Raw genomic sequence first — 15,941 nt, forward strand, 5'->3', positions numbered from 1 at the left:
AGGATAAGAATTTTCACTCACTTATTATATAATGCCAGGCAAAAGACTTGCATTTTTCAATTTAAACTGAAATGCATAAAAAGACTAATAAAATTCATTACAAATTCAAACTAACTGAATTAAAAATTCTGAGTTCATAATTTGATTCTTCTAAACTTGGCCCGTTTGCTTGTACTAATCTTCGTCCTAACCTGGGTGGGGTTTTTAGAAAACGGAAATAAACTAAAATGAGTCAAAAACTCAAAAGATAGCACATCATACCATAATCATAACATAACTTCTCATAGACATAATTTTTTAAAAGGACTCTTCAAGCATACATACATCATTCACAGATTATCATAGCATGTCTATCCATATTAACATGAGTGGAAACATATATAATCATGACAACATGTAACGTAAATACATGAATAACTTGTTTGTCTTGGATTTTACTTATCATACGGTGAACACCACGCTTGAGTCTGTGGCACCTCATAACTTATCAAGTGCTGAAACACGCTTGAGTTCATATTTCACATGACTTGCATAACATGGACCAAAACACGCATGAGTCCGCGTTTCACTTAACTTGCATAATATGGAGTAAAACACGCTTAAGTCCGTGTTTCACTTAACTTGCATAACTTGTACATGGAGTGAAACACGCTCAAGTTCATGGTTCACTTAACTTACATAACTTGTACTTGCATGACTTGTACATGGAGTGCACTTAACTTGCATAACTTGTACATGGAGTGAAACACACTTGAATCCGTGTTTCCTTGACTTGCATAACTTGTACATGAAGTGAAACATGCTTGAGTCCGTGTTCCCTTAAGCTTCTTGTCTTTCTTAATGCATGAGAATTTTATTGACTTCATGAACTTTCTAACTTGGCATCTTCTTGTACATGACATTTTCTTATATATGACATGGCATAGCATAACATGACATTTTCTTGTACAAGGCATCGCATAGCATAACATGGAATATTCTTGTATATGGCATTTTCTTGTGCATGGCATTTTCTTTTACATGGCGTAGCATACATAACATGACCTATCATGATCTAAACATTTCATAGCATACATGATCTAAGTACTACATGAACATGGCAGGCATGATCTGGCTATTTTATTACAAGTCATACCTGACTTAAATTACTACATGAACATTTCATAGCTTCCATGTAATTTTAGTAACGTTCAATCTATCAAATAACAATTTCATTCATTTAAGCATAATGTCATAATTCATCAAAGATTGTGAAAGGAATCTAACATTGACTTGGCTCTTAGCGCGGCGTAGATAACTATCATAAGTACATCATATCTTCATATACAATTAGAACATTTGCAATACGCATGCATTGATATGATCATACTATTTACATCATAGTGCTGCTTCCTGATTTCCAACTTATAATGCGTCACTTATACAAGGTATTAAACATCAATAAACTATCTGATAACGGGTCTTAACACTCAGTTGATTTAATAGTAACAAGTTTTATACAAAAATATTAAATCAGACTTATCATATAATTAAACATATTATAATTTATTAAAATACTTGGCTGCTTTAAATTCAACTAAGCCGTGAAAACTCATTTAATAATATAGCCTTAATCATGTTAAAGCATTTAACGTAAGATTAAACACTTACTAATTACTACTAGAATTAATTTATAGAATATTACTAAATAACATAATTAATTACCTTTGATATTTTCTGTAAAATATAACAACCCACGTTAAACATCAACTTACATAAAACAGCCCATAAAGTGTTTTTACAGTTTTTGAATTATAGCACCCAAACCGATTTAAACGCAGTCCATTTAACAATAAGGTCAACTGGTAGAACTTGAAACCCATATTGGAAAACATCCCACGTAAAAGATCAGTTGATCTAAAACATAAAGCCAGTCATAGACATTTAAGGGTAAAGACGTAAATACCCAAAAATATCCTTCAAGAATAATTACGGAAACTTACCAATATAAGGTTTTAAGGCAACATTTGTGTAAATCCAAATAATAATGCATGGCTTTTTGGGAAAAACTTGAACAACATAAATAAAATAGAATCTTCTTGACTTTACCAAGAGAATGAAAACGTGCTGTATGTGGAGTTTCAGATGACTTAAGAACAAGACCGTATATTACCAGCACTACTATGTGACCTACAACTAACAGCAACTCAACATAGAAGACATAAAAAGATAGTCTTTTCTCTTTCTTTTTTCTCTCGGAAAGGGGAGTGAGGTGAAGTGGAGTCCACGAATATTCTAATCGAATTAGGAGGTGGCAGAGTGGTGGAAAGAGAGCATAACGGTTTTTTGAGGGAACAAGTGGAGGTGGTGGTAAGTGGTAGAGCAGTACTGGAGTGACGGTTGTTTGTAGGAGACTAACAATTCAAGAAGAGAAGCGAGAGGTGGAGGTGTAGCAGTGAGGCCTGAAGAATGAATGAATTAGAGAAGAGGTGGAAGTGTCTGAAGTTGACGGAGGTAGAGATTCAGAGTATTGATATGGGGGATGATTTATCAAAGGACTTGAAATACAAGGGAGACTGCAGTATGGTAGAGAAGATTTGGGTCGAGAGAAGCATTAATAAGTTGGTGATAGAAAACATCATGGCCAAGGTGTGGAGGATCAGTCGTAAGGCTCATTTCCCAGAGGTGGGAACAAATATTTTTGTGATAACTTTCGCAAACCAAGCTAATAAGCAACGCATATTGGATGGCAGGCCATGGTTGTTTGACAGCCAGGTGTTTGTGATTATGCATTTGGATGAGTTTATTCCACTGCAGAAGATGGACTTTAGTAAAGAAAGAATGTGGGTTCAATTACACGATTTACCAATAGCGTGTATGAACAAGGTGAGAGGGGAGAAGTTGGGAGGGACTATCAAAAAGATTATGGAAGTGGAGAAGCAGGATGATGGTAGTGGGTGGAGACCTTTTCTGAGGATTCTGACAGAGAAAGATCTGAGCAAGCCATTGGCAAGGGGAAGGACTATAACCATCAAAGGTAAGGACTACTGGATTCCTGTGAAATATGAGAAACTTCCACACTTTTGTTTTAAATATGGATGTATTATTCATGGAGAGATAGGGTGTTTGGGGATTAAAGAGGGAGAGACTCAATTTGGTGCGTGGATGAGGGCAAGGGTGAGACCAAAAATATATAAGAGAGGGGAGAGTAATAATGGGAGGGGGGACCAAAGAAATATCTCAAAAGGAGTAGGTAGTCAAGGGGGGAGGGAAAAAGGAACAAAAGTTGATGAGGAGAGTGGGTGCCAAAGAGAGATAGTGCAGGTGCTAAAAGAGGGTCAGAGTGGGGAAGATGTGGTAGAAGGTGAGGGGGTGAAAAGGCTGTTCTTAGGGGTAACTGATAATATTAAGGAGGGGGAGATCAAAAGTGAAGGCAGTAAGGATAACAAGGAGGGAGAGGAAGTAACAGAGGGGAGGGGAATGGTTACTGAAGGTGAAGATAAAAGTAACTGTGTGACAAGAGGTAAAGTGTCAAAAGGGGCATGGAAGAGAAGAGCAAGGGAGTAAGGGGAGAGGGTTAATCATCAAAGTGTGTCAAGCTTATCTAAGAGAATCTTCAAAAATGTGGGTGGTGGAAAGGATGAGGAAAGGGAGGGGAAAAGGGTAAAAGTTACTGGGTGTGAGGAAAATGAGGCAACTCAAAATGAGGTGGAGGTTGTTCCACCTATCATTATGAAAATATTAAGCTGGAACTGCCAAGGGCTGGGCAACCCTCAAATAGTTCAAGACCTTTTCTAGATGGTAAGGGAGAAGAGGCTAAATGTATTGTTCTTAATGGAGACAAAGTTGAGAAGTGGGACAAGTGATAGGATAAGAAGAATGGTGAAATGTGAGGGTTGTTTTGTAGTGGAACCAGAGGGGAGGAAAGTGGGTTTAATGCTACTATGGGATCAATCAATTGATGTAGAGATTATGAATTATTCTAACAGTCACATCAATACTTGGGTTACTAATGAAGAAGGGAAGGAGAGATGGCTGCTAACAGGCTTTTATGGGCAGCCTAGCTCAAGTCTGAGGGTTGAATCTTGGCAATTATTGGCATCAACGAAACCTATAGAGGGGGTGGGTTGGTGTGTGGTAGGGGATTTTAATGAGGTGTTGACACATGATGAGAAAAGTGAGGGTAAACAAAGACAAGAGAAACAGATGGTGAGGTTCAGAGAAGCATTGGAAAAGGAAGGGCTGTTTGATCTGGAGTGGAGAGGTGACAAGTTCACTTGGAGCAATAAGCACGGGGATGATACATTTACTAAGGAGAGGCTAGATAGGGCAGTAGCTAACTTGAGGTGGAAAGGGATCTTTAAAGAAGCATGAGTGGAGTTGTTAGTAGCAAGGTGTTCATATCACAGACCACTCCTGTTATGCATGAACCAAGAACCTACAAGAGTATGGAGGAGATAGAGATTGTTCAAGTATGAGGCAAAATGGTCTCTTGAGGATGATTGTGAGGAAGTAATTAAAAGTTTTTGACAAGTGAGGGCTACAGAGAGACTACCTGATAGGGGACTGCAAAGTTTCATGGAGATTAGTAAAGGAGCTCTAATGAGATGGAGCAAAATGATTGAACATGATAGAAGGAAAGGTCTAAAGGAAAAAATAGAATTGCTTAAAAAATTACAAGAGAATGAAGGGTGGCATAATATGGAGGAGATAAAGAGAATTCAAAAAGAGATAAGGGTCTGTTTAGAGATGGAGAACTTGAAGTGGAGGCAAAGAGCTAGCTGGATTGGTATAAGCTGGGGGATTGTAACACTTAGTTTTTCCATAGCTGTGCCAATTAAAGGAGGGAAAAAAAAAACAGTATCAAGCAAATTTATGATGACCACAACGTTAGGCATACTAGTCTAGTTCAGATAGAGTTGGTTTTCAATAGCTATTTTCAGAATCTGTTCACTTCAACAGAACCAAGTGCTAAAGATCTTAATGATTGTCTGAGGGAGGTAGATCCTTGTGTATCAGATGAGATGAATGAAATTTTAACAAAGCCATTCTCTAGGGTGGAGGTTGAGGAAGCTATTAAATAAATGGCTCCATTGAAATCCCCTGGACCAAATAGGTTTGGGGCTTGCTTTTTTCAAAAGTATTGGCAGGTGGTAGGTGATGAAGTGAGTAAAACAGTCCTGGCATGGCTTAATGGTAATTCTTTGTCCCCTTCAATGAACCATACTTTTATAGCTCTCATCTCTAAAGTGAAAGAACCAAGAGTGGCAAGTGATTACAAGCCAATTAGTCTACAAGATCATGTCCAAGGTGTTGGCAAACAGGTGGAAAAAATTTCCGAATGATGTAGTTTCACCAAACCAAAGTGCTTTCATTCTAGGGAGGTTGATAACAGATAATATAATGGTAGCATATGAGGTGTTCCATACAATGAAAGTTAGGAAAAAGGGCAAAGTGGGGAGTATGGCTATCAAGCTGGACATGTCCAAAACTTATGATAGAATCGAGTGGGGTTATTTGGAAGCTGTCATGGGGAAACTGGGATTCTGCAGGAAGTGGATTGACCTCATTATGAGAAGTGTCTCAATTGTGAGCTACTCAGACTTAATTAATTGGAAGCCTGGGTCAAGTTCCTATCCTAGGAGGGGATTGAGGCAGGGGGATCCTTTGTCTCCATATTTGTTTATACTATGTGCTAAGGGTCTTAGTTCAGTATTGAACCATTAGATAGGAAGGGCTGTACAAGAGGGGTGACTATGGTTAAGAATGGAACTCGAGTGAATCATTTGTTTTTTGCAGATGATTGCATTCTGTTTGGGAGAGCTAAAGCAGATGAGAATTTGAAAATCCAAGAGTTTTTATTCAAATATGAAAAGGCATCAAGACAGTTTCTGAACAAGGAAAAGACAGCAGTGTTTTTCAGCTCAAACTTGAGATTAGAAGAAAAAGAGAAGATAATGGAGATAGGTGGCACAATTATGAGAGGTAGTTATGAGAAGCACTTGGGGTTACCACCAGTGGTTGGGAAATCAAAGTACAACACATTTAGGAGCATCAAAGAAAGGGTGTGGAAAAAAATTAGTAACTGGAAAAACTCTTTTCTGTCTTTTGCTGGGAAGGAGGTTTTAATAAAGGCGGTTTTACAATCTATACCAACATACACTATGAGTGTTTTAAAACTCCCAAAAAATCTTTGCAAGGAGTTAAACTCATTAATGGAAAATTTTTGGTGGGGAAATTCAACAAAGAGTAGTGGTATACACTGGTGCAGGTTGGAAAAACTTGGAAGACCAAAAGGGAGTGGAGGTCTAGGATTTAGAGACGTAAAAAGCTTCAATTTGGCTTTGTTAGCCAAACAAGGATGGAGGTTCTTACTAAACCCAAGGAGTCTGGTGGCCAAAATTTTCAAGGAGAAGTACTACAGATCAGGTCCCTTACTTGAGGCAAAGCTGGGTCATAGACCCTCTTTCATTTGGAGAAGTGTGTGGGGAGCTTTGAAGTTGCTGTGGGAAGGACTAAGGTGGAGGGTTTGGGAATGTTAGTAGCATAAGAATAGAGGGGCAAAAGTGGCTACCAACACTATCATCTTACTATATTCAATCTCCCTTTTCTGTTCTGGATAAAGAAGCAAAACTAAGTGAATTGATCTATAATGGAGAATGGAAAATGCAATTTCTAAAAAGAATCTTTAGGCAAGAGGAGGTGGAGTAGATATGTATTCCAATAAGCAAGTCTAATTTTGAAGACAGATTGATCTGGGGGTGCACAACAACTGGCCTTTTCACTATCAGAAGCTTTTCAACTGGATATGAGCAAAAAGGAAGCAGTAAAGGATGAAAATTCAGAGAGAAGAGAAGGGGACTAGAGATGGAAGGGTATATGGGACCTGAACATTCAAGGAAAAGTCAAGATTTTCATGTGGAGAGCAGTGAAAGATTTATTAGCTACAAGAAGTAATCTGGTTATGAGAAGAATAATTGACAACTCAAAATGTCATATCCGCATGGTTGATGAGGAAACTATGATTCATGCACTTTGGTCTTGTCCATCAGCAGTAAATGTTTGGGCTAAATCAATAAAGGTAATACAGAAATGGAGATCCAATGAAACCGATCTATTAGCATTATGGGAAAGGATGATGGAGAGGGTTAGTAGAGAAGAGCTAGAGGAGATTGTAATGGTGATGAGAAGTATCTGGCTAAGAAGGAATGAGTTCATTTTCTAAGGGGGCTTTAGAAGCCTAAGCCAACTAATAAAAGTAGCTAGATATTATTTAAGAGCATTCCAACAGATTTAGCAGAATGTGAGGCAAGGTGATGAAACATGTTCAGAAAGGAGGGATTTGATGTGGAGTAGACCAAAAGCGTTCTTTGTTAAGGCAAACTGAGATGCGGCTATTAATAAAAAAGAAAGAAAGGTGGGTCTTGGGGTGGTAATCAGGGATGAGGAAGGGGAGATCTTGGTAGCAGTTGGTGAACAGAAGAGGCATGTGACAGATGCTGCAATAGCCGAGAGTCTTGCTCTATGGAAGGTCATAAAAGTGTGTCGTGACCTCAATTTTAACAATATTTTGTTTGAAGGTGATGCTCAAGTCATAATGAATGCTGTCAATACAGGGAATGAGGACTTGACCAGGTATGGAGAGTTTGTTAAAGGGTAGAGACAAGTGGAGTGTGAATTTTGTGTACAGAGAGGTAAATGAGGCTACACATGTTTTAGCAAAAGAGGCATTACATTTTCATTCTGAAATTTTTTGGATAGAAGATGCTCCAAGTTTTATAAGGAGTATCATAGTCAAGGAAAAATCTTGCAGTGAGAGTTTAGTTCAATGAATGAATATAAAGGTATTTTTCTTCAAAAACAAAAAAACATAGAAGACATAAATCTAAAAACCAGAAAGTTCACGAGTGACGGCTTACCCAACTTCAAGAACAACCAAAGACACCATGCCACAGAGCATTTAGATGGAGCTGCCATTGGACACCTAGAAAGGAAGAGAGAGAGAGTTTAGACCGAGAGCGAAATTGGAGGGAGAGAGTCATGCCGTGAGGGAGAAGAGAGGGGCTGGTGGCAACTTACCCAAGGAAGCAAAGGTACTATGCGGAAGAAGCAAGGCATCCATGCGAGAGAGACTCGGTGGAGCTAGTGTGCGGTGGTCCAGGTTATTACAACAGAGTGGTGCTAAATCGGAGGTGTGGCAAGATGTCTGGCTATGGAGTGAGGGGTTCCTTGGCTAAGTTTCCACATGCTAGGTGGCCACGAGATGGGCTAGATCTTTTCCATGGCTGAGCAACTGGGGGAAGATTGAGAGTGTTGACATGGTAAGGGTTTTTTCTCTCTGGCATAGAGCGACTAGGTTACATATAGCTGCCACCGATGGCACCCAGGCCAGTTCGATGACATTTGTAGATTTGGTCCTAGATTCACTACAGCCTCTCCCAGAGATTGCGGTGCCTTTTCATGCTCATAAAACAGTGGAGGGAGAGGTCTATGTGGTATTTTCTAAGAATGAAATTGATCGGTGTGCATTGCCATTTCAATTTTCATTGGTGTTGAGATTTCTATGTCAAAGGCCTTCATTGGATTATATTAGATCATTTATCAGAACAAGATGTGGGCAACTTAAACAACCAATTGTTTCTTTGATGAGTAGGTCATGCAACGTGTTTATCCGGTTGACCTCAGAAGAAGATTTATTTTGTTAAGGCATTCGCTCTAGAAAATTGTGAAATCAATGGTATCCAGTACAGAGTATTCCATTGGACTACAGAGTTCCAAGAAGATCAAGAACCTATGCGTGTTCTGGTTTGGATAACGCTGCCGGGCCTGCCTCCAAATTTCTACCATGAATCTTTTTTACATAGCATTACAGCTCCAATTGGTAGATTCCTTAAGATAGACAATCCTACAAGATGTGCTACACACACGGATGGGGCAAGAGTTTGTGTGGAGATGGACGTAACGAAGGACCCGTTGAAGGCATTATGGATGGGAACACCCAGGTATCCCCAGAGTTTTTATCAAGTGATCGAATTTGAAACTTTACCTACCTATTGCATGCGATGCCATGTGCAAGGCCATAATGTTAGGACGTGTAAATGGGAAAGAAAGAAATGGGAGGTGGGATAGAATGTAAGGAAAGATCATGGGAAGTTAGATTAGACTTGGGTTTCGAAAGAGAAAGAAATTGAACCACCTATTGATGGCTTTCAGGAAGGGAAGAGTAGTAAAATGGGAGAGATGAAATTGAAGGAATGCTGAAAAATTCTAAAGGAACACAGCAGGAGGAAATGGTCAATATTATCGATGGAATGGAACAAGAAGAAAATAGGATTACGTCAGAAGCGAAAAAAGTTCAAAGCGTTGAAGGTTTGGTGGAAGATGACACAAATGTTATGTCAGTGAAGGATGTAGATTCTATCGTGATGGAAGCCGTTTGTGAGATCAATAATCAGAAGGATGGGGGCCCATGGGACTTATGTGGTTTGGAGGGTGGTGAGGCATTGAGTTTAGTAAATGTTCAAGAAGTACTATGGAAACATGTTGATGTTACTGAGGAGGGTGTGCAGGATGACGGGTTGAATATGTGTTTAGAAGATGTGTTCGTCGATCAAGAGCAAGGCACTATTGCTGAATTACTGACAAATGAGGGTCTAGATATTGAAAAAAGAGAGATTTTGAAATTTCAGGTTTGTTCGAATACAAAATCAAAAGGGGTTTCGGACCATTTTGCAAAGGAGAAATATTCGATTTCTGACTCTGATGTGCACCAGGAGATAAAAGTGAAGGAAAAAGTTTCAAAGATAAAGGGCTCAACAAGGGTTATAAGTAGACCCGCTAGACTTAATCTATGAGGGCATCATTTTTGTTTTGGAATGACTGGGGCATTGGGACTTCGAGTCGACGTCTTAAGAAGTTGGTATCAAAATTTAGTCCGAAAATTCTTGCTACTGCTGAACCGATGGCAAATCATTCACATTTATGGTTATGGTGGGATAGATTGAAGTTTGAGAATTGTTGTTCTAATGTAGATGTAGGGGGTAAGCTATGTATTTTGTAGTCACAGGATATTGAGCTTATAACAGAGACTATGGGGGACTAGTTTGTGATAGTCAAAATAAAGGAAAATTTGAAGGAACTTCTTATTACGTTTGTTTATGCGAAATGTTATTATATAGATCATAGAAGACTTTGGAGTATGTTGAAGGATGCTAACAATCATAATATTCCATGGGTGGTGACTGGTGATTTTAACATTATTAGGCATGATGAGAAAAGAAAGCGGGTAGACTGAGACTTGCCTTGGCCATGGAGGAATTTAATAGTTGGGAGGACTCTTGCAAATAGCTTGAAATGCAATTTAGTGGATAGTGTTTATCTTGGTGCAACATACATACTAGTTTGGCTAGAAGCTGGGCACATTTAGACCGTAGTTTCCTCAATATTGCAGCCTTTGATATCTTTCCTGATGCTCAAATGAAGTATTTTTCATGGACTTCCTCAGATCATTCACCTATGTAGATTCTGTTGCAGAAGAAGATGGAAAGTTATGGCTTTCCTTTCTTCAAATTTCAACAAATGTGGATGACCCATGGAAAGTTTTTTTACTGTGTTTCGTAGGCTTTGAATGGTGCTAAGATAAGAGATTCAAGGATGTATAGTCTTGTGTTGAAGCTTAAACGTTTAAAAGCTGTGCTGAGATCATGGAATAAGCAGGTTTTCAGATGGACTGAGGCTAATATTGCCATGTTAGAGACTCCTATAAAATAATTGGAAGAGAGTTTACAAGAGACTTACTCAGAAGATGTCGAGATTGATTTAGCTACATCTCAGGTTGAGTTATCTATTTGGATGGATTGGGAAGAGCAACGGTTAGCACAGCAGGCGAAACAAAGTTGGTTAATAAAGGGGGAAGCAAGTCCTCTTTTTTTCCGTGCTATGAGTCATCGAAACCAAAAGGAAGCTATGGAAATGAAGCTTGATGATGGTTATGTTCTTACTTCGCCAGAGTAGATTCACGATAGGGCCACCAGATACTTTAAAAAACTTTGGAAGCTGGTGATAGGTGGGTGGAGCCGAATGTGTAGAGTTTGATACAAAAGGTGATTCAATAGGAGGAGAATGAGAAGATTGTAGAGCTCCAACGTCGTAGGAAGTTTATGATGCTATTACTTCCATTTCGATAGATAGTAGTCCAAGTTCAGATGGGTTTGGATCTGGTTTTTATCGTTCATGCTGGCATATTGTGGATGGAGATGTTGTTGAGGCAGTGACGGAGTTCTTTAGAGGTACAAATCGTCCCCGGTTTTTAATTGCCACTTTTCTGGTCCTTATTCCAAAAGTGGAAAACCCGACTAGCTTGGATAAATTCCGCCTTATTATTTTATGTACGATGTTCTAAAAGATATGTTCTAAGATTTGGGTTAACCGATTCTCTCTGTTGTTAACCAAAATTATATCTCCTAAACAAGGAGCTTTCGTCTCGGGCCATAGTAGTTTTGAAAATATCATTCGGACTCAAGAGATGATTCATGCTATTAATAAGCCATCCTATGGTGGGAATGTAGTGATGAAGATTGATATGGCCAAGGCCTACGATAGTGTTGATTGGGATTTTCTTCTGCATATTGTGAGATTGTTTGGTTTCTCAAAATTTTTTTGTTCGCTTATTAGGCAATGCGTTACTTCTCCTTGGTTTTCAATGGTTATGAATAGCATCCCTAAGGGTTTTTTTAAAGGTGGTAGAGGATTGCCGCAAGGGAACCCTATTTTGCCTTATCTATTTATTTTAGTAGAAGAAATCCTTACTAGAAGGATAAAAAAGCAGGTGGAATTGGGCAAAATTGTGTCGTTTTATCATCCAAGAGGTACTCCGATTATTTCACACATGCTCTATACTGATGATATTGTATTATTTTCAAATGAAAGTAACGCATCATTGAGGACTATTATGAATGTGCTTAAGACCTATGAAGATTGGTCAAGACAAGTGGTGAATAAAAGTAAGTCATCCATATTTTTTTCGAAACATAATAGTTTGTCTCGACAACCTAGATTAATTCGTAACACTGGCTTCACAAAAGGTTGTTTCTCGTTCTCGTACTTGGGAGTACCTATTGTTACTGGAAGGTTGTTGAACGTACATTTTGAGGGCATGTTGAATAAAATTCATTCTCGACTAGAGTTGGCAGACGAGACTCTTATCTAGCAGGGCTCGGCTTTTGCTTTTAAAACATGTACTGCAGAGCATCCCCGTTCATTCCCTCCAAATTTTGCAGATACCTAAAGCTGTTCTTGAGAAAATTAAAAGACTTATGAGCACATCTTTCTAGGGAGTGAAGGACAATAAGGGGAAGAAAAAATGGTGTGCCTGGAAAAAGATTTGCAAGCCAATTTCGGAAGGTGGTTGGGGGATACGTGAATTGCATGAGCTATAAAAGTCTTTACACATGAAATTGGCTTGGAATTTACTTCAAGGCTCATCCCTATGGTCTAAATTCTTTATTGGTAAATATGTGGGTGAAAAGCATATTTCGGTGATCTCTTCTCACAAAGGCACGAATTTTTGGAAGCTCATATTGAAGAATATTCCTTTGGTGCAGGCGAACTTGAAATGGAAGGTACGTGATGGAAAACATTTCTTTTTGGCAAGACCACTAGTTTGGTAATGCAACCTTGTGTGATGTGGTGTGATTGTAAGATTATGGAGCTTGGTTTTGACAGATGTAAAGGCACTAGACAGATTGTTCGCTCAGTTGTGGCTCGAGCGAATCTCAGTTTGCTCTAAGTGTACATGAGTGCAAACTCATGGACTCGAGCGAAAGAAAAATCCTAGGGAGTTGAGATTGTGCAGTTGAGCACTAGTAAATCTCCTCTGAAGAAAATCCCTTGAAAGTTTTGTGGATGTAGACGATGCTGATGCATTTGAAGATGCAATTGGAGAAGCATCTGGACATCCATTTGAAGACGTACCTACAGATGCATTTGATAGCGGAAATCTTTCATGGCTAACAAGCATTCCAATTAGGGAATGCAATCATTTGAAGGATGCAATCGTTTGTAGCATCCTAGTATAGCACACTTGGATGGAGGGGGTGATTGTTGGAAACCCCCCAAGTGTGAATTGAATGGCTTAGATCTAACCCAAAATCGATCTGTGACTTTTGGACGGTTCAAATCAGTCTTCTGCTACAGTGGCACGTGGGAGAGTGTATCCCACACGTCTTCTTCCTCCAGCAGCAATTGGGGGCGCGTGGGCACATGTTTCCCACTCGTCTTCTTCTTCTGATGCTATTTAAGCGTGTCTGTGCACTCTCCAACTTCTAGGGGCGCGTACAGGCTCCTTCGGCATCCATTTTTTATGCCGTTTACAGCAACAAATTTTTCTTAACGCGATGAACATAATTGTGTGATCAAAAATTACTTTCGATCTGAACTATTCATGAGTTGCGGATCATTTTGGGATTGATCTATGCCATTTGGAGTTCAGCAATGATCAAATAGTGATGACAAACTATTTGAATCATTCCGAACTCATCTGTACGGTGGAAATGTTGAGATTCGCCATAGGTACATTCGATCTCAACTATTCAGAGTTGCAGATCATTTTGGGCTTAATCTACGACAGTTGGAGTTCAATTACGATGATCAAATAGTGTTGAAAAACTATTTAGATCATTCCAGACTCATCTGTATGGTGGGAATGTTGAGATTCGCCATCGGTACTTTTGATCTAAACTGTTCAGAGTTGTCGATCATTTTGGGCTTGATCTACGCCAGTTGGAGTTCAATTGCGATGATCAAATAGTGCTGAAAATCTATTTGGATCATTCCGGAATCATCGGTACGGTGGGAATGTTGAGATTCACCATTGGTACCTTCAATCTGAACTGTTCAGAGTTGCAGATCATTTCGGGCTTGATTTACGCCAGTTGGAGTTCAATTACGATGATCAAATAGTACTGAAAAACTATTTGGAGCATTCCAGACTCATTGGTACAGTGGGAATGTTGAGATTCACCATCTGTACCTTTGATCTGAACTGTTTAGAGTTGCAGATCATTTTGGTCTTAATCTATGCCGGTTGGAGTTCAATTGCGATAATCAAATAGTGCTGAAAAACTATTTGGATCATTCCGGACTCATCGATATGGTGAGAATGTTGAGATTTACCGTCGGTACCTTCGATTTAAACTGTTCAGAGTTACAGATCATTTTGAGCTAGATCTACGCCAATTAGAGTTCATTTGTGATAATCAAATAGTGCTGGCAAACTATGTGAATCATTTCGGACTCATCCGTATGGTGGAAATGTTGAGATTCATCATCGGTACTTTCGATCTGAACCGTCCACAAGTTGCAGATCATTTTGGGCTAGATCTACACCAGTTGGAGTTCAATTGCGATGATCAAATAGTATTGACAAATTATTTGGATCATTCTAGACTCATCTGTACGGTGGGAATGTTGAGATTCACCATCGATACTAATAATCTGGACCGTTCATACTTCAAATCAGTTTTTGGCTTGATCGCAGCCAGTTGGAGTCGTGACGGACTCATTTGTTTTGGATTTGATCTCAGCCAGTTGGAGTCGTACCAGACTCATTGGTTTTAGGCTTGAAGTCAGCCAGTTGGAGTCCAATGTTGCCGGACTCAATTCGTTTGGCATTGATTTATGCCAGTTGGGATCGTGAAGTTTGAGAAGCAAACTTCAGATCATTAGACGATGCTGATTAACTTGTTATATCAGCAGGTTTTGGTAGTCATACAACTCATGGAGCATAATGTTATTAAGAGGAGAACCGCAACAGATCTCATTGTGGAATTCTTTGAAAAACCAGTTGCAAGTAACAAAGTGCAAATAAAGAAACAGTTCAACTTCAGAAAATGCAAAAGGTACTATTGTTGCCTAATAGTATTTGGTGTTGTGGTCAAAAAGTTAGGAGTTCATGAGAATAACTATGAGTAATTCTGCAAAGAAAACAAAGTTGAAGTTTTTTAATGTAAGAGATCTTATCCTAGATGAAGAGATGCGCAGAAGAGATTCTGGCGAAATCTCAAGTTTGTTGGTCCTGAATGTTGATAGTAAGGCCATAGGCGTAACATGATGATCAGCAGATAACGGAACCTCCACATCTAACATTGGAGGATTGTAGGCTGGTATGGGCTGGAATGTGGAGTTGTTTAATCATCTTATGGGGCATGATAAAACAGAAGAGATGATTGAACAATTGGGAAGGATAAAAGTTGGGAATGATTTGCTAATATGGTTACCAAACTTGGATGGAAAATTCTCGACAAGTAGTGCCTAGAATTGTGTAAGAACTACTGCTCCTGGTTTTTCGTGGGCAAAATGGGTGTGGCACTCTGCTCTTCCAAAGAAACTTTCAGTGGTTATGTGGAACGCCATTCACGAGTGTTTGCCTCTGGATGACAGGATTAGAAGGGTGGGCATTCCTATAGTGTCTAGATGCGACTGTTGCTTTGTACATGAATATGAAGACCTCGATCATGTTCTTACGAGTGGTGAATTTGTAGAAGCAATTTAGCGCATATGCTCTCGCGCTATCGGTATGCTGTATATGGAAGGTAGAAGATGGAAAGAGAGGGTGGAATGTTGGCATCGACAGGCTCAAAATTCTTCAAAACCTGGTTAGCTTCTGGGCATTTTACCATCTATAATCACATGGAGGCTATGGTATCGACCATGCAAGGCGAGGATGGAGGGAGTGGAGGAATCATTGCAGCAGATATGGGCTTCAATCAAATATTGGTTAGCATGGACTGCTATTAAACTAAAGGAAGTAATTTCTATTAGTCGACGAGACAAAGAGATTTTAAGGTGCTTTAATTTACCTATCACAAAAACTAGAGAATTTGTTGTAAAGATGGTGCAGTGGAGATGTCCAAAAGTGGGATGGGTAAATTTAAATATGGATGGATGTTCGCTAGGGAACTCAG

At 39.3% G+C, this 15,941-nt stretch overlaps 1 protein-coding gene across 1 annotated transcript; it reads left to right on the forward strand.

Moving 5' to 3' along the window:
• Positions 1-5,382: 5,382 nt before the first annotated feature.
• LOC122274607 lies at positions 5,383-6,521 on the forward strand. Its single transcript, XM_043083630.1, has 2 exons — positions 5,383-5,680; positions 5,779-6,521. The coding sequence occupies exons 1-2, from the start codon at positions 5,383-5,385 to the stop codon at positions 6,519-6,521; spliced, it is 1,041 nt and encodes a 346-aa protein (XP_042939564.1).
• Positions 6,522-15,941: the final 9,420 nt, after the last annotated feature.

This window comes from Carya illinoinensis, chromosome 8 (genome assembly GCF_018687715.1).
Source record: "Carya illinoinensis cultivar Pawnee chromosome 8, C.illinoinensisPawnee_v1, whole genome shotgun sequence".
Lineage (NCBI taxonomy): Eukaryota > Viridiplantae > Streptophyta > Magnoliopsida > Fagales > Juglandaceae > Carya > Carya illinoinensis.